Source organism: Microcebus murinus, chromosome 8 (assembly GCF_040939455.1).
Source record: "Microcebus murinus isolate Inina chromosome 8, M.murinus_Inina_mat1.0, whole genome shotgun sequence".
Lineage (NCBI taxonomy): Eukaryota > Metazoa > Chordata > Mammalia > Primates > Cheirogaleidae > Microcebus > Microcebus murinus.
The window spans coordinates 23,554,158-23,576,625 of NC_134111.1; the positions used below are offsets into that span (position 1 = coordinate 23,554,158).

Consider the following 22,468-nt stretch of genomic DNA (forward strand, 5'->3'; position numbering starts at 1 on the left):
AAACTATAATAGTAAACACTTTTGGGGAGCATTAGGTGAGATAATGGGTGTAAACAATTTAGCACATAGAGTAACTAACACAGAAAAAAGATTTGTGTTTGTGCATGCATGAACACACATATATTTATAGAGAATAAACATTTTCTAAAAGAAAAATTTTTAAGTCTTGCCAACTATTAATGAAATGAGAGAGAGCAAGAGAGAGAATGAATACTAATGTCAATGTTTAAATGCTATTGATATTAATACAACAGCACATATGTGACGGTAAATTAGTTTTATAAAGTAAGCATGCATCAAAGCCATGAGAATATGATTCAGGGCAAAAGACCATAGGACTGGATTTATCTCATAGAATGTCTCTCAAACAATAGGTTTATTTTTTAAAAAATTAGTTTCGTGGACACCTCTAGTTTATGTTTCATAGTGTTAATTTTAGCTTCATGGCTTTCTATAGCAACAGTGGTGGGAGTATATTCATACAAATAATATTCAAATTATTTATTGTTTGACCATGAAATATTTGAATAAATTAAATAAAGTTTTGGGAAAAGATGAAAAATGATCATTAATATACCAAAAAGCAATGTATTGATAATTGTTGAACCCGGGTAATGGCTACAAGAGAGTTTGTTATATGATTTCTTCTAGTTTGTATATTTAAAAATTTTGATAATAAAAGTTTAAAAGTGTGCATAACTCAAAATTAAAGTTACAATTTTTAAAATTATATCACAAGATATTTGTAGTATGTCATTGCTGAGATGATTTTCTGAAAAGACGTGTTTAAAGGTAAAGATTGTTTTGTATAAAAATACTAATAATACCTGGAAATATTAGCATGAAATTATTTATGAGCAAAAATAATCCCTAAATAATATAATATGTTGTTAGTTAATTAGGAAATGAAATACATTTTAATTAATATAAAGCTGGTTGGCTATTCAGTTAAGTAGTTGAATGTTTCTCTTACAAATAATGAGTATGAAATAGATTATGTGTCTCATTTCAACTTTAACTTTGGATGCACACATTTTTTTCATTGACAACAGGTTATTTGTCAGCTTTCCTTTAAACTTAGCATTAAAAAAATAAAATTTAAAATAGGGAGACTCAAACACAGTGTCAATCAAATTTGTGATGATATCTTGACAAAGGTAAGTAGAGAGATTTGCAAGTTTAAAAAGAGAATTTAAAAAATCCCTGAAAACAAATTTAGTGAATTTGGGAATCATAGGTAGTCTGTGAGTACTTGTGGATAAACCACCACCAGATTTAGCGAAGGTTGTACATGCCACACTCTGAAATGATGACACAAAGCCTGCTGAAGCATCTTCTTTTGCCTTTATAACAAATAAAGAATTGATGTCTTCCTCACAACTTTCTACCCCGTTACACAGTTGCAGCAAGTCCAACTCATGTATCAGTAGCTCTGCAATTCCGCATTCTCCATATTTAGGTTTACTAGAAATGGCATTATAGACTCTGAAACATGTTTTTACAGTGCAGGGGAATATGTCTTGGGACACTTTGATGTACTAAAATAAGTGATCCTTTCATTTCTTCATTAATGTAGCAGTGTTTGTATGTTTCTGCTATAGTGATCATTGTGGTATTAATCTTTCATAAATTTAAGTGAGAAATTTCCAACAATTTTTATAAAATAACATGTTCTAGAATTAGTTATCCTAAAAGTATTCTTAACTTTGCCATAAAAGAATTCAGAATCAATCTTAAAATTTTATTTCAAGGATCATTGTTTCATAAAATTCTAGGCACTTTTTTGTATACTTTACAATATGGTATTTTGACACAATAATTTTTTCCTTCTTACTTTCTTTTTTTTTTTTTTTTTTTTTGAGACAGAGTCTCACTTTGTTGCCCAGGCTAGAGTGAGTGCCGTGGCGTCAGCCTGGCTCACAGCAACCTCAAACTCCTGGGCTCAGCGATCCTACTGCCTCAGCCTCCCGAGTAGCTGGGACTACAGGCATGCGCCACCATGCCCGGCTAATTTTTTGTATATATATTTTTAGTTGGTCAATTAGTTTCTTTCTATTTTTGGTAGAGACGGGGTCTCGCTCAGGCTGGTTTCGAACTCCTGACCTTGAGCGATCCGCCCGCCTCGGCCTCCCAAAGTGCTAGGATTACAGGCGTGAGCCACCGCGCCCGGCCCTTACTTTCTTTTTATATAGTTAAAATGCACATTAATGATTGCATGATTTTCTCTAGTATATGAAGACTGAATATCTCTTCGTATAGGATGTATTGAAATGTTCAGCCACAATTGCTTTTAAAAAAGACACTACACTCTATGGATTCTGCAGTTCCTGCATTCATGGGTTAGTCTGGATCTTGATTAAATTGGGTCAATGGGGCATGAACAACTTGTACCATTATAGGTATGAAAGGGCCATTATCATCTATCAGGTCAAAGAGCAGAAGTTGAAAATAAATGATATTGGGGGAATTAAAAAGCTTACTTATCTATAATCTTTAGGTATTCTAAAACCAATAATATCTTTATTAGTTTCATTTAAGAATATTCCTAGATATGATTAAAATTTTATTTAGATGTCTCACTAAACTTCACAATTACTATTGCTGCTTTCACCAGTGCAATCGTTATAACAGAGTCTAGTTATTCTGACAAATGAAAACTAAATACTAAGCAATGGAGCAAAAGATGCTATGCAGTAGCACAATAATAAAGACAATGAAAGTTTAAGAACTAAAGTGAATACCCTGTAGATTCTGTTAACTCCCTGGTGCTTGTTACTCCCTAATAATAAGTTTGATGTTTAAAGGGGATTCATGTACTCTTTCAGGTCACCTTAGCGATAAGTGTGTTACCTTAAAATGGAATAAAAGAAAAATGGCTCCTCCCTAAGACTCTCAATTACCATCCTGGAATAACTTGTCACTTGGGAGACTGGGTCAAAACCAAGAATACTGAAGGACTAGCATGATGACAGACAAGTTTTATAACTTAAAATGAAAACCTGTGGGCTCTATGTTGGAGAAGCAATGTAGTCAGTTAAAAACACTTCCTATTTGGCATCTTATAAAGGTCACAAAGACCTTCATTGCTGCAGAAACTTCACATGAAGTAAATGTGTTTTACAGGTCTAGTGTTATGGTCTTTTTGTCCCAGCTATGCTGAGAGAGCGAAGTGGCTAGTTGCAAACCTTTATTTTCATTTATTATTGTAAACAAAGTTTATAGTATTACCCATTAACTGTTCTTTACTATATACTTTGCACTTTAAGGTATGTCCTTGAGTTTCTATAAATTGCATGTAAATGAAGTCTTTTCATATGCATGCAGTCATTTATTTAACAAGCATTTATTGAGCACAAGTATACATAACAAGATCCTTGAATGATTTTATAGACTTGAAAACAACTTTCCTTAGCATCAAAAAGCTTACAATTTAATAGGAAATGTGATAGCACCTATACAAAACATATTTCTCAATAATTATCCAGTGGATTTTACTTAAAATTAAAAAGTTCAAAAGCAGTTTAAATGTCTCTGGAGCTCCTATCAATGTTGGTGCACAGTTCTCTTTTACATTTCATGAATAATTTGAGAAATAAGGAAAATTTTTATGTTTCTATTTTACATAGAACTAAGGCAGTAAGCTGAATTTAAATTATTTTTCAATGTTGCTTTTTTTTGTACTGAGCTTGGCTTTGCTGTTCAATGTGTGTGTGTGTGTGTGTGTGTGCATACGTGTGCTTATTGTTCTTATGTTCTTAGCCGACCTTATGAAAGTTTCAATATTTAAAATAATCTCAGAAGTTTTACCAAAATATCTAATAAACCTGAAATCATTTTAATATTTGTACTGAATTTTTAAGTTTAGTTGCTACAACTATGCTTTAAAGTATTTACATAAACTTCATATCTAAAGCATATCAATCTCTATAAAGTAATTTTAACAATAAAAATCCTATCAAATCATGACATAAAAACCTGTCAACTTTTCAATTAATTCTTAGAGTTGAATGGATTAGTACTGTTATCTGAACTCTGGTCATTTATACCAGAAACAATTTTATAAGTGTTATTTCCTCATTCTGTTTTTTAAATTATTATTTTATTAGCACTGTAATTATCTTAATTAGCCTCACAGTCTCATAGCAGCAATTAGTGATGGAAGACATCAACTCTCTCAGAAGCATTATCAGGTTTTCTCTACTCAGACGCTAACTGTGTACTAATGTTCAACTCTTAACAGTGTATTTTACTTCTGGAGATTTCTTTATATCACTGAACTAATATTTGTTATTTTAACTTAATCCTTGTAGGTTGTATGTCCTTTGTGTTTCTGTTTTCTTTTTCTTCTCTCAAGTTAGACATTTCCCTAACAAACTGAGATAAATAAATTTATCCTAAACATTGTCAGTACAAAGCTGTAGAAAATCTCCTGCTTTGATCAGACCATTTTCAAAACTTTCATACACCTGATGCTTTGTTCATTTGTTTTCTGGCTGTGTCATTTACAATTTAAAAAGCATTCACGTTTTTATTTTCATGTTAGTACATGTGCTAGGATTATACCTTTCTTCAAAATATTACTTTCCCTTATTCAGAAAGTTTATCATGAAGATAAGATACTGGTACAACTTAGTAGGTCTGACAGGTGAAAATATCACATCAGTAGTTGTCATACCCAGGATAAAACCCGTGTTGGTAATGAGCCAGCACCTTTGTGGGAAGTCTAGGGTGAGGATCAGCAATCTAGCTGTACCTCAGGTATACAGTTGAAAAATAAGGACAATTCTCATTAAACATTTTAGGTCTTTTCCTGGTCAATTGTTATTACAGGAGACAATGAGTGAAATGGGTGAAATGTAGACAGTGTAAATTAGAGAAGACACCTCCAGGTTAAAAATAAACAGCTGCTACTCAGCTCATTGTTACCAGATCTTAGCATCTCTCAATATTTTAAATTTTGGCAACTAATTCAAATCAATTTAAAACACCATGGAAATTAAAGCAAACAAATAAATGAGGGTTGCCAGTTTGGAACTCTTGCTCTACACAAGCTGCTTTGCCCCTTTAGTTGTTGGGTCTAAATTGAGGAAAAGGAAAACAAACATGCTTCCCAATCTATTGATTTCTGAAATAGACCAGGGAAAAAGCAAGAAAGTGTGGCCAGGAAGCTGACTTAAACACAAGGCTCGCTGCTTTTTTCTTTTCTGTATCTTATTAAACTCCCTCTTGGCTCATTGCCTTCTCTTACTAGAACTCCCCACCTCACTCAACTTTGTATTGCTTAAAGGTATAGAGCCAAAAAAAAAAAAAAAAATCTTTTCTACTACCCTTTAGACTTAACAATGTCTTTAGATTTACAAAACAATTATAAGGAAATAATTAACAGTAATAACAAAATATTCTCACATATTGGTTGCATATTATCTCATATATATATATATATATATATATATATATATATATATATATAATCTTCTCAAAAACAACCTAATAAGGAAGATATTATTATCTCTGATTTACAGAAGAGAAAACTGAAATCTAAGTGAAGATAACACACTTAATTGTCCCAGAGTATAAATGACTGGACAGGAACTGGAACCCACATCGTCTGACTCCAAATCCAGTGTTTCTCTTCTGTTCCTTCACAAAGAAACACACAAGGGAACAGTGGGACAATAACTTGAGTTACTCAGCATTTAGCCTTGTTTTCCAGAATCATGTGCTTTGTCTTTCAAACTTCCCATTAGTCAGTATGTCACCACTGGACTCCTTCAAGTTTATTTAAATTTTCTTTTAAACTGACTCCAAGAACATACAAAATAAAAAAGGGGTGAGGCAGTTAACATCTGTGACTACTGAGAACAAAGACTGGCCCTGTAGTTTGCAACCAGTAGAAATAATTACAACATCTCTTTGGCAGGGCAAAGAGAAATTCATTAAATTACTCCTTTGAAAAAGAGTTGCAATAGCTTCCAATAGGGCTTAATGCCCATATTCAGGGGGGAAAAAAAAAGACATTTCAAGTGTTTAAAAGTACCCATGTAAGAAATCCTATAACCAATCATGTGGTAATAAACTTAAACTATTAATAGTTGCTCTATGTACAACTATACACATGCATATATATATATATATGCACAAAATAAGCACTTTGACTCACAGTTTATGAGATGATTGAATTCAATATTAAATTGAAAGATTATTTTTTATGCCAAAGTGAATTTCTAAAAGACAAACATCTTTACCCATATCTTGGGTCCAAAGCAATAGCCCTGGGGTGTTCCATGGCTCCTGCTATTAGTGTAGTTCTTAGGGAACCATCTAGTTTGGCCACTTCAATTTGGTCCAGATTGCTGTCTATCCAGTATATGTTGCCTGCTATCCAGTCCACTGTCAGGCCTTCTGGGGTAGCTAGGCCATGCTCCACAACCACTTCAATTGCACTGACACCTAGAAAAGAAGAGAAAGCAACATGTGCACCCATTCAAGGAAAGTGTTAAGCACAAAGAAAAAGATCTACTTGTGATCAGCAGTACAAAATACCTAAATGTTATTTCTCCTTAGAGAGAAATAGTTCAGAAGTGTTACCAGGCACAGAGGAAACTAAGAAGTCCTAAATTTAGGATTACTACTAATCTTCCTTCTAGAAAACTTTAATCTTGTAAATCCTTTCAGTATCAGTGGAATGAAAAGTTTAAAGAATTTTGAGGCTAATAACAATGTTGCGGTTGCAAAAAATGTTATTTGTTGTTTATGACATTTTGAGCAGAACAAGGGGTTTTGGAAATAATAATAATACACTGTTTAAAATCAGTGCAACTTAACCCAAATGTTGATCTTGAAGGGTAGAATAAGGTAAAGAGAAAAAGTCCACCTGAGGCAACATGCATTATAGCTAATCAGCACTCACTCTTTTTCTCTTTTTGGAAGCACAACAGATACATAGCCATTACTGTGTTTAACCTTAACAAAGATAAGCCCCAGATCACACTATTTCCCTACCCCGTCTACAAAACTTGCAGGATTTAACAAGGATATAAGTAAGAAAAAAGGCATTAATGTGGTCTGAATAAAAATAAGCAACTTGTCCATCAATATTCTTATTTATCATCTACCTCTATTTTTAAATTTCAATTTATAGACACCTTTTCTAATAGGGTAACTCATCATAGCTTATAACATTGCTACCACAGTAGTAGTTTTTGCCAGACATTTTAGGGTGTTTTTAAAAATAGTTAACCAACTAATCCTATGGATATAAATCTATTATTTAAAATCAGCATCTTGATATATGACACAAAACACAAATTTACATGTCATAATTATATTGTATGTTTAAATAGTACCATTTTTCAAAATTGCAAAGGTGATTTAGAGAAGAATTAACAATTTGATAGAAATACATTGCCCTTAGAATGCTACACAGATGCAAAATTTCAAGAGAAGTATTACATATATTTATGTTAAAGTCTTGCTATTTAAGAAAGGTCTAGTTTAGACAAAAGAGATAAATAAGATTATAGCAAAAAATATTTAGCTCATATTGGTACTCTTTGTTAACGACATTTTAATTATTTCTTTGAACTATGTTGAAATATGGTAACAAAATGAAAAACAAGTTATTTGAACTCCCCAAGGTTTGACTACTTGTATGCAGCAGCAAGTCATTTTCTCTTGTAAATAAATTTCTTCAAAGTAAATCCGTGAAAAAGTAGAGTCCATGACTGAAAATGGTGTGAACAGCATAGGCCTTTGCCACTCCATTACCACAACATATCTTTACACATATGCTTGATATTTTTTTTTCATGTATGAAAGAAAGAATGAGGAATCAAAGGTAAAAGATTAATCAGAACTTCTGATTATAACATATTTTTTGGAATTTTCAGTTAAAAGTAACCTAAACATTAAGCAAAATTGTAATATATATACCTCCACTTTCAGAAAGCTTGCCTCGATATATTCTGTCTTCTACAACATCTGTCCAGTAGAGTAAACTTTGATTGAAGTGAAAATCAAGTGCTATTGTGTTTCTCAATCCAGGAACAAGTAGACTATAGTCTCTTTTATGAAGATCAATCCTTCTGATCTCATGACGAATAGAAAAGATGATGAATGCTTCAAACGGATCTGAAATTAAATTTATTTTATAGGTTTATGAAAATATTTATATACTTTGGTAAGTGGGAAAAAATGCTGGAGGTCAAAATCCATTATTTAAAAGTATAATTTATTATATAATTTTCTGTCATTAAAGGAGCAATTTCTTTTAATCCACAATTGTATAAAAACCTGATAAATTTAGGTTTATGTGTATTCATTAAAATAAGGTATTAATGCATTTTTATTACTTGGATTTGTGTACTCCTGATATTGATTAAAAAAATACAATAATTATTGCCTGACAAAAATAAAGTGGGAGATTTTCTGTTTTCTCAGAATTGCAGCTTACAACCCAAAGTCAGAAACATCACCATAGGAATTGCTAAGATTTGCCTAAAACTAGCTCTGCTATTCTTGGCCTATCACATAACTACAGATCCACAGAGGAGAAATATCCAACAAAAAATGATTTTTTTTTTTTTGAAGACTGTTCTTGGGCTTATAGTTAGGAAGTGCAGGGCTACCCATAAGGGTGAAGATGGTGGTTTTCTAAACAGTTCAAAAAATCATGACTATTCCATTTTCCACTAGTTTTTCAGTCTAGATCAGGCCTGAGTGGGGAGAAAGGCAAGAAGCTTTGAAAACAGAAATGAGATTAAAGTTTCTTTTTACAATTTTGTACCTAAAAGAATATTTCAATATCTGAAAGTTATTTAATTTGTGTTATTTCAAAAATGTATCAAACCATGTACTAATTACTATGATACATATTGTTAGGAATTAGGCATGAATTCAGTTTGGTAAATGTACATTTTGAATGAGGGACCCATGCTTAACAATATTTTTCCTGTTTTCATATTAGTGACACCTTTTTGAACTCTACGTCATAAAAATCAGTTTTCCTATCCCAAGGCTAAATGAGTCCTCTGAATATGGGCTGCGACAATTATCTCTATTCACAGTGATTGTCGTGAGGGGTAGATGTAAGAACTGAGTCAGGCTGATAGGTTTGATAACTTCCAGCAAAGTTTACAAGCTGTAGGTAAAGACCCTCTTTTCCTCTATGATAACAGATCTCTAAGGCCAGTGTGGCCAGTGTTCATATCCCTGTAGTTTGAATAAGCCTGTTTGTAGCATTGCAATAAAGGAGAAAACAAGTGACAAAGAATGAAGAGAAAACACCTGGAGAGAAACCATATTCTATGGATATTTGAAGCCATAGTTCCAATTATCCCTAAGATTAGTTTTTCCCCGGAAAACCCCTATACATTTCCCACACTTTGAATATGTAATCCAATGCACTCAATTGTATTTATTCAACTTAATTTGGACTTAGTTTCTGTCAACTGCAACCAGATTTACTTCTTTGATTAATATCATCTCCTCAGAGAAGTCATTCCTGATCAGTTATCTAATAAAGGCCCACCTCTATTATTCCATATCATCATGGACTATTTATTTTCATTGAAGTATATTTTAAAATCAGTACTTGTTTATCATCTCTTTTCCTCACTAGATTGTAAACTCTGTGAAAACAGAGATGCTATTGGTCTTGCTCATCATTAGAGCCTTAACACTTGGCACTAGGGGCACATCATTAATACCAGGTCTAGCCTAGGCTGACTACTACTGTTGGTGTAGGGCAGTCATCTGACATCTTTTACACTGGACCTGAACCTACTTTAAGAAGTTCTGCCCAGCATGTTAAATAAATGTGTTTTGAATGAATAAATGTAGATGAGAACTGAACCTATCTTAGACTAGCTGGTAGCTAGCATGGGAGATAATCCAAGCACAGGAAAGAGTCCAGTCATGATCAGTGGAGCTACCTACTTGACCTGCAGCTGACTACAGAGTATAAGTGAGCCCAACCAAAACCAGAACTGCTCTGAAAACCTGTAGACTCAGGAGAAAAAAATTATGTATATTGCTGTGATCACTTAGGTATTGCAGTTATTTATTGCAGAGTATTGTGGTGTTTACTGCAGAACATTACTGTGACAATAGCTAACAGACACAATGTACCAACAACATGTAAAAAATAATAGCTTCAAATAGCTCCCTATAAAACAAATACTTATAAAATTTAATATCCAGTATGTTGCATTTATAAAGTAAAGAAAATATTTGTACTATATGCACAGTTGTATAAAAGGAAGAATATCTAATTTTGGTTAGCTCTTACAGTAGGTCTTTAATATAGTTTGAGTTAATTTTTGCATATGGTACGAGATGGGTTCCAATATCATTCATATGTATGTGAAAACCAGTTCCCCCAGAACCATTTCTTGAAAAGACAACTTTTCTCCAAATGATGCCGGGGGGCGGGGGGGATGTATTAGAGACCTAAATGTAAGAGGCAAAACTATGTAACTGTCAATGGAAAAAAAAAAAAAAAAAGCCAAACTCTGTAAAATAATTTTAAAGAGATTTATTCTGAACCAAATTTTAGAACCATGACCTAGAGTCATGCCCAAGAAGCCTTAAGCAAGTGGACTCAGTGTTGCTGGGTTACAGTTTGGTTTTATGTATTTCAGAGAGACAAGGATTACAGGTAAAATCATAAATCAATATGTGGAAGGGATACATTGCTTTGGGCCAAAAAGATGGGCCATCTTGAAGGGGTTGGGGGTGCTTATAGGTTATAGGTGGGTTTAAAGATTCTTTGACTTGTAATTGGTTAAAGACATGAAGATTTGTCTAAAGGCTTGGAATATTTTACAATAAGGAGCTGTTAATCAGAGACAAGCCACCAGACATGTATTTGTTGTGTAAATTGAGGACCTGCATGTTTGTCTTGCATACTCTTAGGCCTGTTAATGGGTTACAAAGGATGTCTCCAAAAGAAGAGAGGGGGCATGATGAAGCATGTCTGACCTCCCTCCTAGCAAGCAATTTAGTTTTAGGATATTCCTTTGGCCAAGAGGGAGTCCATTCAGTCAGCTGGTGGGGGGTGAGCCTTAAGATTTTATTTTAGTTCACATAACTATTAGATTACAAAGCTATATATCTTAGTGACCTTCAACTAGACAATAGCTTCTTACCTATGACACCAAAGCGTAAGCATCAAAGGAAAAAAAAATAAATTGAAAAATTTATCAAAATTAAGAATCTTTGTGCTTCAAAGAGCACTATCAAGAATGCGAAAGACATCACACAGATCAGTGAAAATATTTCCAAAACATATATCTGATTATGGATGTGTATCCAGAATATATAAAGAACAATTGTGATTCAATAATGAAAATATAAATAACTCAATTTAAAAATGTGCAAAAGATATGCATAGGCATTTCTCCCTGGAAGATATATAAATGGCAAATAAGCACTTGAAAAGATGCTTATTTGTAATAAGCTATTACTAACAATATTACTAACAATATTAGTAATTACTAACAATAAGCAATTACTAACAATATTAGTAATCAGGCAAATGCAAGTCAAATGCACAATAAGATACCCCTATAAAACAATTAAGATGATTATAATACAAGAAGATGGATGATAAGAACTAATGGCAAAGATACAGAGAAATTGGAACCCACATACACTGCTGGTTAGATTTTAAAATAATGCAGCCACTATGGAAAACAATTTGGGTGTTTCTCAAAATGTTAAATAATAACCCAGTGATTCCAATCCTAGCCATTTACCTAAGAGAATTGAAAATGCATGCCCACACAAAAACTTGTACATGAATATTCATATCCATAGCAGCATCACTCATAATAACCAGAAAATGGAAAAACTCATATGACGATCACTTGATGAGTGGATAAATGAAATGTTGTATATCCATGCAATAGATATATTATTCTTCAATAAAAAGAAATGAAGTACTGATGTACGCTAAAACAAATGAAAATATTATGCCAAGTGAAGGAAGCCAGTCACAAAAGAACACTTATTGTATGATTACATTTATATAAAATGTCCAGAATAAGCAAATCCATAGAGGCAGAAAATAGATTCGTGGTTTTCAGGGTCTGGGGCAGGTATTGAATGGGAGTAATTGCTAATGGGCATGGGGTTTGTTTGGGGGATGATTAAAGTGTTCTGAAATTAGATAGCAGTAATGGTTACACTGAATTATGAACTTTAAAGGAGCAAATTTTATGGAATGTGAATTATATCTCAATTTGTTATAAAAAAGAATATAAAGCAAAAAAAAGTAATAAATGTAAAAACTTATAAAGGGTAAAGAACTGTACAAATACTTTTAGTTCACTGTTAAAAGACAAAATTCACATTAGATCACATGTTTATCTCATTCAGATTAATCCATATAACTGTACTCAGATCTGAAAAACGTTTCATCTATATGAAGAAAGACAACAACATAACATTAACAATTTAGTGCTGTTTCTTTTCTGTGTATTTATGTTAGTGGAATAAAAAGAGAACTCATTCTTTAAAAAATTAATGAAATAATATTTCAATTGAACTGAAGAATTCAAAACTAAAAAAGAATTAACTCAAGGAAATTAGAAAGAATAATAAATATAACCACAGGAATTGATAAATATAACAAAGATATTAGTAAGAAAACCCAAAGCCCTTTGCTTAAGAGTAATAAAATATAGGTGGACCTATAGCAGGATTGATATATATACACACATACATATATGCATACATACACACACACATATGGAGAAAGATAAATAAATAATAGAAAGAGTGAAAATAAAAAACTAAGAATATGGAAAATAAAAAAACAAGAGAGTGAGATATGCATTTTAATAATGCATTTGAACGTAGGTAAAATAAACCATTTTCTAGAGAAATATGTTACCAACATTGACTTAAAAAGAAATAGAAAATCTGAAAAGATCTATGATCACTACAAACATTGATTCAGTAGTAAAATTCTACTCTCCAATCAAATGTGAAAAAAAGAAAAAACCACAAGACTCAGAGAAATTTTAATAAGCACTACTCTAAGTTATGTGCATAGACCAGTGTAGGTCAATAGACTGTTTGCTAATAGTTCATAATGAGATAGCAGCAGAAATTGAGAGTACTAAGAAAATTTTATATCAATTAAAACAACAGCTAGACCACATCCATTATACTGGGCAAAATGAGAAGTCCAAAAATTATAATATCAAACACAGTGCTTTCTCTACACTAGAGTTATCTTTAAACTTTTATAAATCTCATCCTATGCAGTCCTCACAAAGCCTTATTAGTGGGTGATAGTATTATACCCATTTTGCACAGGAAGAAACAGAGGCACAGAGAACTATATAACTAACAGGCCAGAGTTACACAGCTAGCAAGTGGAGGAGAATGAAAATGACCCACTATGGTGTGTAGTGTTAGTCATGATTTTGAGAATCAAGACCTTTCATAAACTGTTGATGGTATGGTATATTTGTACAACCATTTGAAGAAATACTTGGCTATAAGAGAGTTGATCATGTGCAACTGAAAATGCACATTACATTTGAATAAGTGGTTCAACTTGTGTACCCTTTCACAAATACACATCAAAAGACCATTCACTACAGCATGATTTGATATAACAAAATACTGGAAACAATGTGAAAGTCCAGGATAGGAGAGGGTAGACAAAACTATAATCTTTTTATATAGCAGTATGCTACATAGCAGTTAAGAGGAATAAACAGATACATAAAATACTATGAATAAATCTCAAATCATATTTGTGAGATTAAAAAAAAGAAAAAGAACAAGTTCCAAATGGATATATAGGGAACATGACTCATGTCAATTTAAAAACACAAACAGTATCACATGTTCTTTAAGAACACAAACTATAATGATAAAACAGATACACCAGATTCACAAAAGTGACTATCTCTGGGGATAGAGGAACACATACAAAGAGGGCTTCAAAGTTATCTAATGCTTCATTACTTTTAGATAATAAGTTAAATTATAAATGACAAATTCTAAATATTTAAAAATATTGGCTCGTAATACATTATTCCCACTGTTTTCAAACATGTATGAAAGAATTCATGATTTTAAAAAGTGATTAAAAAATCTTATTTTCTCCAAGCAGTGGTCTTTATATTGACTATCTTATTAAAACTACTCAAATGCTTTTCAAGTTCTTGAATTTATATAGTGCTTTTGTGTTGAGAAAATACTTGTTTGATAATATTTAATATTTACTTGTTTGATAATATTTACTTGATTATGCTTGACTAAAATATTAATAAACTAGTTACCAAACATCAAAAATCATTGTAAATTTTCAAATGGTTTCATATTTGAACTCTGAATCTAGATAATTTCTTCAGTGTCTCTACTTTTAAGATTTCTGCTAGCTTATGAGACTATTATTTTCCCTTTGAGAGAATGAAATTGTAGCGAATAATCCAATATGCCATTTCATAAACTAATAGGAAATTATGAAAATGAAATTTTAAAATCTCAAGTCTTCTAATGGTTTTTACCCTAATCAAAAGAAACTCTGTAAAAAAATATTTGGAGATAAAACACAATGAAGAATTTTCTAGTTTGTTTCAATTTTGATATATAGGTATATCACTTCTTTTGGGACAAACTTAGTTTGGAATGAATATCAGTAAAATGTGAAGTACACATCTATTTTTACTGTCTTCTAACAACTCTTCCAGCATACTAGTCTCATAAATGACTGAATTTAACAGCTTAAACCAACATATCATGCTCTTAATATAGAAGTGGCTTGACATTTTTTTCCTTTACCATATTATAAAAGAGGACATGTGTACAAAACAAAGGTTACAATTGAGATTTTTTTATAGCAATGAATTTCATCTTTATAAATGTAGTACATTGCAAGTAGCTTTTAGAAAAGACTCTGAAGACTGTAGACTTCTATGTACAATTCTCTTTTCTTTGATTTTTCTTTTAGTCCCACTACAGAATCACAGAATAATTTTCACAAGATAGAATATGAAAGCAGTAGATGAGTTGTCCAAGAAAAAGAGCCCTTCTATAGGTCCTTTCAGAGTAAATTGTTATTATAGCCATGCAACTAGTAATTCCATGTGAAATCTCCTGATTCTTTTTCATATATATGGTATCTTCAAACAAAAAGAAATATGATGTTACAATGTGTTCTTTCCTGCTATTTCAGAGCTTTTACTGTCTTTTCTATTCTTACATTTAAGAATGTATTTGAATTTCTCTGCCCCATCATCAGATATATTTGCTTTACACAGTAGAAACTTATGAAGTGGTAAATGATGTACCATTTCTCTGGTTCAATATATATTATTACTTCCTTTACTCTATTCCTCCAGCTATAGCCATATTAGGAATGAACAATAGTCAAATACTACTAAAGTATAATATGCATGTAGGGGGAGGAAATAGAATCTATGGAATAAAGGCCAGAATAGACTTTCAGGCATTAGTCCAATCCATAAATTTATAAGATTATGTCATCAGGTATCCAACAATTTTTCTTAAAATACACTTTTTTCTTGCTCTTCCCTTAACTATTTTCCTGAAAAATCCTGGATATTTTTTTCTTAATAGTTCTGCTTTGTATTTCAAGTTTATTTTTTGTTGTTGAAAATCACCTTAAATAAGTGGTAGGAATCTGCACTTGGGGGTGAGGAGGGAAAGAGAGAGAGGAAGATAGAGAGAGAGAGAGAGAGAGAGAGAGAGAGAAGGAAAGAGAGAAAAAGAAAAGCACTTATTAGGCTAAGGGACAAATCAAAAAAAGAAACTGCATTTCTAGGACATAGCCTAGTGTTTTTTACTAGTTTATATTTAATAAATATAAATATTTTTATTATGTATATGAATAAATGATATTTATAAGAATCAATGAATGAATATTAAGCCCAAAAGACATTTAATATGAAGGCAATAAAGATGATTATGAGAGGAAGACGAAGAAAGCAAAGGAATAAAGCAAAGAAAGGAGTGAGTGAGAAAAGCAGAAAGACAAAGAGGAAGTGTTCAACAAAGGTCACTGTGAATGAAATTAATAGATGGGTGGCTGAATGGAGAAGATATTTGAAAGGTTTAAAGTTTAGAACATAAAGTTAATTCCTACAAATTAATAAGAAAAATGATAATCTTAATAGGAAAATGGTCAAAAGAAATAAGGGATGAAAAAGGCTAACAAGCATATGAAGAGGTGCTCAAACTCATAAGTAATAAGAAAAATACAAACTATAGCAATAATATATCATGTTACTCCCATATATTAGGGGAAAAAGCTAGACAATTGAATAATACGAAGAACTGCCAAGGATGCAGGAACTTAGTGTACTATTGGTGTAGATATAGACTGTGTAACTATTCTGAAGAACAACTGGTTTTACTTTGTCATAGTGAGTATAAGCATATTTTGTGATTCAGTAATATTTATGTAAAAGAAATTTTCATGCAGATCCGTAAGAATAGAGGTAAATGTATGTCTATGGAAGCATTATTTGTGCGGAGAGTTAGGGGTAAATTGACTGTACTTATATGGTAGAAGAAAAAAGCAAAATAGATAGGTACATGCTATGTGATTCTGCATAGTAATTAGAAGTAACAGATTAGTTTTACACACAGCATAAGTCATAAAAACTAAAGATAAATGACAGTCTATACTACATATGACAATATAACTTATACATATTAAAAATGTATGTACACATAAAACAATATATATTTCATAAGAAAATATATGAACTCCATTGGAATGGTTTTCTCTGGAGACAGAGGTGAGGTAGAGAAGTAGGCTTTAGGGGTAAAAGTGAAGAAAGACTAGAAAGAGAGAGGGAGAAAATGAGGAAAAGAAGGATCTTATATAGGTCAATGGTAATACCGTGCCAGGAAGAGGGGAGTTTAATTAACTGAACACTGTGGGCATAATCTCCAAAAGATATAAATAAAGAGAGGAAGAGACATAACAAAGATAATAAGTATATGAGTATTGGAGAAAGAGAAAGAGGAAGGTTTTACACTCAACAATCATTTGCTGCAAAATTCTTAAATGTTTCATAATGGGCATAAAATTATTTGATTCAGTCTCAGCTTTTAAGAAAGTTTGGGTGCAAGTAGTGACAGAAGCAAGCCCATAAAACATTGATAATTCAAAGGCATCCTGGAAGTACAAGGACACACACCACAGAGAGAAAGCCAGATCTTTGCAATAGCCAGTAAAAAGCTCCTGCTTTGGAGTCAGGAGGAACAAAGTTCAAAACCTTTTCTCTAATGTCTCTTATCCACAAGATCCTGTACAAATGAAGTAACCATTCTGGATCTCAGTATAAAATCAGAGTCTTAAGCATATTTAACTGGTTTTTTTTTGAGTAACAAATAAATTATCTATCATATATAGGTGTTTGATAAATGGTAGCAATTAATAACATTATAATAATTAACTTTAAGAAATTATTTTTAGAGGAGGGAGTTTTGAAGAATGTACAGGATACTGTTATACTGGAAGATCATAGATGATAGTAAGCAGAATACGTGAAGGTGATGATTAAATGAAGCGACATTAGTGAGAAAGTACTTTATATATTATTGGTCATGCATTTACTGTCTTACTAATGAAGAAATGAGTAATAATGTGCCTGGAGTGGAAACTCACAGAGGAGAATGATGAAACATCAGTTTGGAGAGAGAAAATTGGCAATAATTAAGGCAGCCCTGAATAGCAGGCAGAAGGATTTGAGTTCATTTCTTGGATAATAACTACTTTAAAATTGTGGATGGAGACTGATATGTAAACGTGTCATTTTTTAAAGATAAATAAAAGAATGGATGACCAGATTATAAGTGCCCCACCCCAGCCTCCTGTCCTGGATCTCTTCACTTTTATCTCTCACTATTCCCCAAGGTAGCACATCTGCTTATCATCACTTCATTCTTTACTATACATCTGATCCCTTTCTATTAATTCTCATCTTCCACATCTGGATTTCCCTTTTCCTTTGTCAATAAAAGTACTATGTTCCTTCAAGTTTCAATATTCCCTCCTCAAAAACTGGAGAAATCAGATGATGAAAACCAATAAGCCAGAAGTGAAGACTGCCAGCATCATTGCAATATACACATCTCCTGGCCTGTGCAGTGGTACTGGTGCTAGTCAGTTGCAGGACAGCTGAATGCAAGAGACACTGTGAAGAAAAAAATAGGAAGTGGAGAGAGAGGGCAGCAAATAATTGAAGAAGTCAAAGATAAATTGAGGTTCTAAGCCCTAAAGACTAGAAGAAAACTGGAAACACTGACAGAACTATGAATACTTGAGGGAGAAGAAAAAGAGTACAGTTAGCAAACTAATTTTGAGGCGACTTGATGATACCTAGGGAAGTAGAGCTGGATAGTAAGGAAAATGGTGTGGCTGGAGATATAAATGCCACAGTAATCAGATTTGAAGTGATAAAGGAAGTTCTACAGTGGAAACGAATTTTCCAAGCAAATATACATTAAGGCATGTGAAAATTAAGGTGTGGGTATTGGACATAGTGTACCAAAACGCAATTGTTATACATTTTGTGCTTATATTCAGAATCTATTTCCTGAAAAAATGAAGTAAATTGGAAAATAAATATAATTTTAAAAACCTAAAAATAAAAAAAAATGGGAGAATAATAAGAAACAAAATTATTGGTAGGAAAATGTAACCTAATTCAGACTAAGAGAAAATAAAAAGGAGCGCTACAATGTTCTTTATAATATTACTAGAAATGCATTGTAAATTTGCCAGTGAGCTGCCTAACATACAGCAAAGAAACCGGAAAAGAAAATGCAATCAATAGCAATATTCTGAGTGTTCATAGGTTAAAAGAAACTAATACTTCAGAGAAAGATGATGAATAAGTTATGAATTAAGGAGTGAACATGTAAGGAACTGATCGAATAGAGTATTGAGAAGGCCAAGAAAACTGAGATTTACAAGACATATTGAGTAAAAATTGAAAATCATAAAAGTAGTATTTATGGAAGATCATTTTATTTAACTAATAAAATATTAGGAATGAACTGAGAGGAACTAGAATCAGTTTTGCAATTTAGCAAAAGCCAGATTGTAAAGAATTTATGAAGGAAAGAATGGGAAGAAATAAGAGAATATTAAAGAACTGCAGGAAAAAAATTCAAGGGAAAACAGAATGGAGAAGTTATGGCTCTAATTTGAAATATAATGACTACCTATTTCTAATTTTTTAAAAAAATGACAAGAAGGATAAGCACAGGTGTTGTATTCAATAGAAAGAACACATTTTAAACAGAAGTAATCAACTGAAGTATGATAGAAAAAAGGAAGAAGAGAAAGAAAAAATAAATTTTATTTTTAAAGTTCAATAGTTACTAGTCAATTCATTTTTATTGAACTATAAATTTGCTGTATTTTCAAAAGAGATGAGGTAAATAAAACACAGAATAAGGCCCTTTTTTGCATATGTAAAATTGTTTTAAATAAAATAATTTTCAATACTTAACAAAAATTATTATTATCTATAAATAATATAAATGCAGATAATAGTATTTGGTACACTGCATGTTTCAGGAAGGAATTAATTACCAGCAGGTTACATTGTCCATGTAAGAAAAACTTCATTTCAATTTTTATTTATTTATTTATTTATTTTGACACAGGGTCTCTCTCTGTCACCCAGACTGGAGAGCAGTGGCATAATCATAGGTCACTGTAACCTTAAACTCCTGGGCTTAAGCAATCCTACCTCACTCAGCTCCTGAGTATCTGAATGGTACCCTAAATAGAAAGACTAAAAAGCAGCCTGAGAAACAAAATCTCTCCCTGACCTTCTCCTGCCCTCTTGCTTCTTGCTCCTCATTCTCTCCTGAGGCAAGCCATAGAAACTAGAATCCCTTTTCCCCAAGGTGGGTCATAGAAACCAGAACCCTTTTATCCAAAGCCAGCCATAAAGTATAAAATATTATTCTAAACTTTCCCCACCTATCTGTCTAAAACCTAACCACTAAGAAAATCTCTGACCTGCCCTTTTCCAATAGCGGATCAAAAGACCCTTGTTGCAGAGGGGTCCTCCTTTATACCCAGGAGGGAAGACAGAATACTGCACAGGGATGCCAAGAAAAATCTGAATAGGTAGGCCTTGCCATTTGCCTGCGAATCTATTAACATTAGATCATCACCTTTTTGTCCAATCATATTTCTTTTTTTCCCTCCCCTCCCCCATGCCTGTCTAATCATATTTCTACATGTCTTTCCATACTTCAAGAAACTAAGCATAAAAATGGATAGTTTTCCCTGTATCTTTGGGTTTTCATTCTGAAGGCTCCCATGACACATGAAACTATGATGAAATAAATTTGTTATGTTTTTCTCTTGTTAACCTGTCTTTGTTAGAAGAGTATCAGCTGTGACCCTTATGATAGGGAGGAAAGGGACCACCCTCTTTCTGCTCTACATTTCCATTCTGAGCTGAGACAGAAGGAGTTGATCCCATGAGGAGAATTATCTCTAAAACTGGTTACTTATATTCAAATGTCAAATTACTCTGATATTAAACATAGTTGTTATTTATTTCCTGTTGTACAAAACCATTCTAAATGCATCAATCATTTTGTCATCTGTATCTAAAAAAAGATATTGAGCCTATTCTCACGCAAAATATAATCCTAAATATGTCTGAGGTCAAAATTTGATCTATTGTTTCCTACTTTGAACATGTAGAGAAATGAAATGATTATTTTCATCACAACAAATTGCTATATTTTTCAGCTTCTCATTCCAATTACTCTGTGTGACAATTTTAAACAAGAAAGTATAGAATAAATGTCTATATGAATGGTCAGGAGAAAACAACCACAAAACAAAGTAAAAAAAAATTTAAATAAAAGGTTAAAATAATTTAATAGTCTCTGAAAATTATAATATTTATTGATTGTACATTCTTTTCTCAGAACTGGACTGGAAATTATGTAAAATACAAGAAACTCTATGACTTGATTCCTGAATTCAAGATGTTTATGATTTTGTTGAAAAATAAGAAAAATGGAAAAAAGATAGCAAGGAATATAAAACATCCAATTAAAAATGTGACCGTGTATTTTCATCAACAATATATTCTAGACATAGAAAGGAGAAATAAATGGAGAGTAAGAATATTTGGAAGAAGACTTAATTAGTGAAGAAAGATGTGAGATAGTGAGCCTCAAGAACACACAGGATTCCTAGAGATGAAGAGGGGAAGGAGCAATCAAAGTTAGAGAAACACAATCAATGTAGGTTTATGATCTATGGGCTTTTAGCAGTCTGATGAAGCTCATGGACCCCTTCTCAGAAAGCTTCAAAAAGTACAAAAATAGTAAGAATAAAGTTTTAAAAAGTATACATTGATAAGAAAACAAATATAAATGCAGTTATCAAAATTAAACAAAAACTTTTAGATATAGTAAAAAATGTGCTTGTTTATTTATTTTGATGACACAAACTTCATATTTTATTTGATAAGATATTTCACATCCTATTGTAATTCCTTATTGTCTTGGAAAAACTTGAGGAGATAGTCGCTAGAGAAAGAATTTTTTTTTTTTTTTAGTCTATGGCCATACTACTCTGAACTCATCCGATCTTGCCTGATCTTATGAAGCTAAGTAGGGTTGGGCCTGGTTAGTACTTGGATGGAGGAAGAACTTTTTTGCATTCAATAACAAGATTCAGCAGTGAGTCTCATGACTCCCATTATTGAATTAGTAGTGGATTTCAAAGCCTGAATATCAGTGATATTTTGAGATATCTGTAGCAACTTTAATATGACATGAATATATCTATTACTTCTATTCAAGACAAATGTATAATTGTTGCTTATAACTTCTGTGGTCTGTGGCGTACCTTCACAATGGAAAGAAATGCTAACTTTCAGTTAAAGTTAAAGAAAATAAAGGTATAATAATTTCCCTAACAAAGTTCATGGACCCCTGCAATTCTATCAATGGACCTCTAAATTTCCTGTGGACTCAGACCAAGTATCCAGAGAAGTTGATGGTACACCATACATACTTCTTTAAACACCTTATGAACATTTGAGTGCAGGTGTCTTTTTCATAAAGTGACACAATTCACAATTGCAAAGTTGTGGAAACAACCCAAGTGCCCAACAATACATGAGTGGATTAATAAAATGTGGTATATGTATACCATGGAGAACTATTCAGCTTTAAAAACAATGGTGATATAGCACCTCTTGTATTTTCTTGGATACAGCTGGAACCCATTCCACTAATTGAAGTATCACAAGAATGGAAAAAAAAGCACCACGTGTACTCACCAGCAAATTGGTATTAATGGATCAACACCGCAGTGGACATATAGGCATAACATTTATCAGGTATTGGGCAGTGGGAGGGGGGAGGAGGGGATGGGTAAATACAAACACAATGAGTGAGATGTACAACGTTTGGGGGATGGTCA

General features: G+C 32.4%; 1 protein-coding gene across 2 annotated transcripts in view; it reads right to left on the reverse strand.

Annotated features, from left to right (window-relative positions):
* LRP1B (LDL receptor related protein 1B) overlaps positions 1-22,468 on the reverse strand; it is a 1,745,675-nt gene that overhangs the window by 580,958 nt on the left and 1,142,249 nt on the right. For both annotated transcript variants that reach the window (XM_020288518.2, XM_076005497.1), the window contains exons 24-25: positions 7,933-8,130; positions 6,246-6,450 (exon numbers count right to left, since the gene is read on the reverse strand). In XM_020288518.2, the coding sequence (XP_020144107.2) occupies positions 6,246-6,450; positions 7,933-8,130 (403 nt within the window). The remainder of the gene's footprint in view (positions 1-6,245; positions 6,451-7,932; positions 8,131-22,468) is intronic.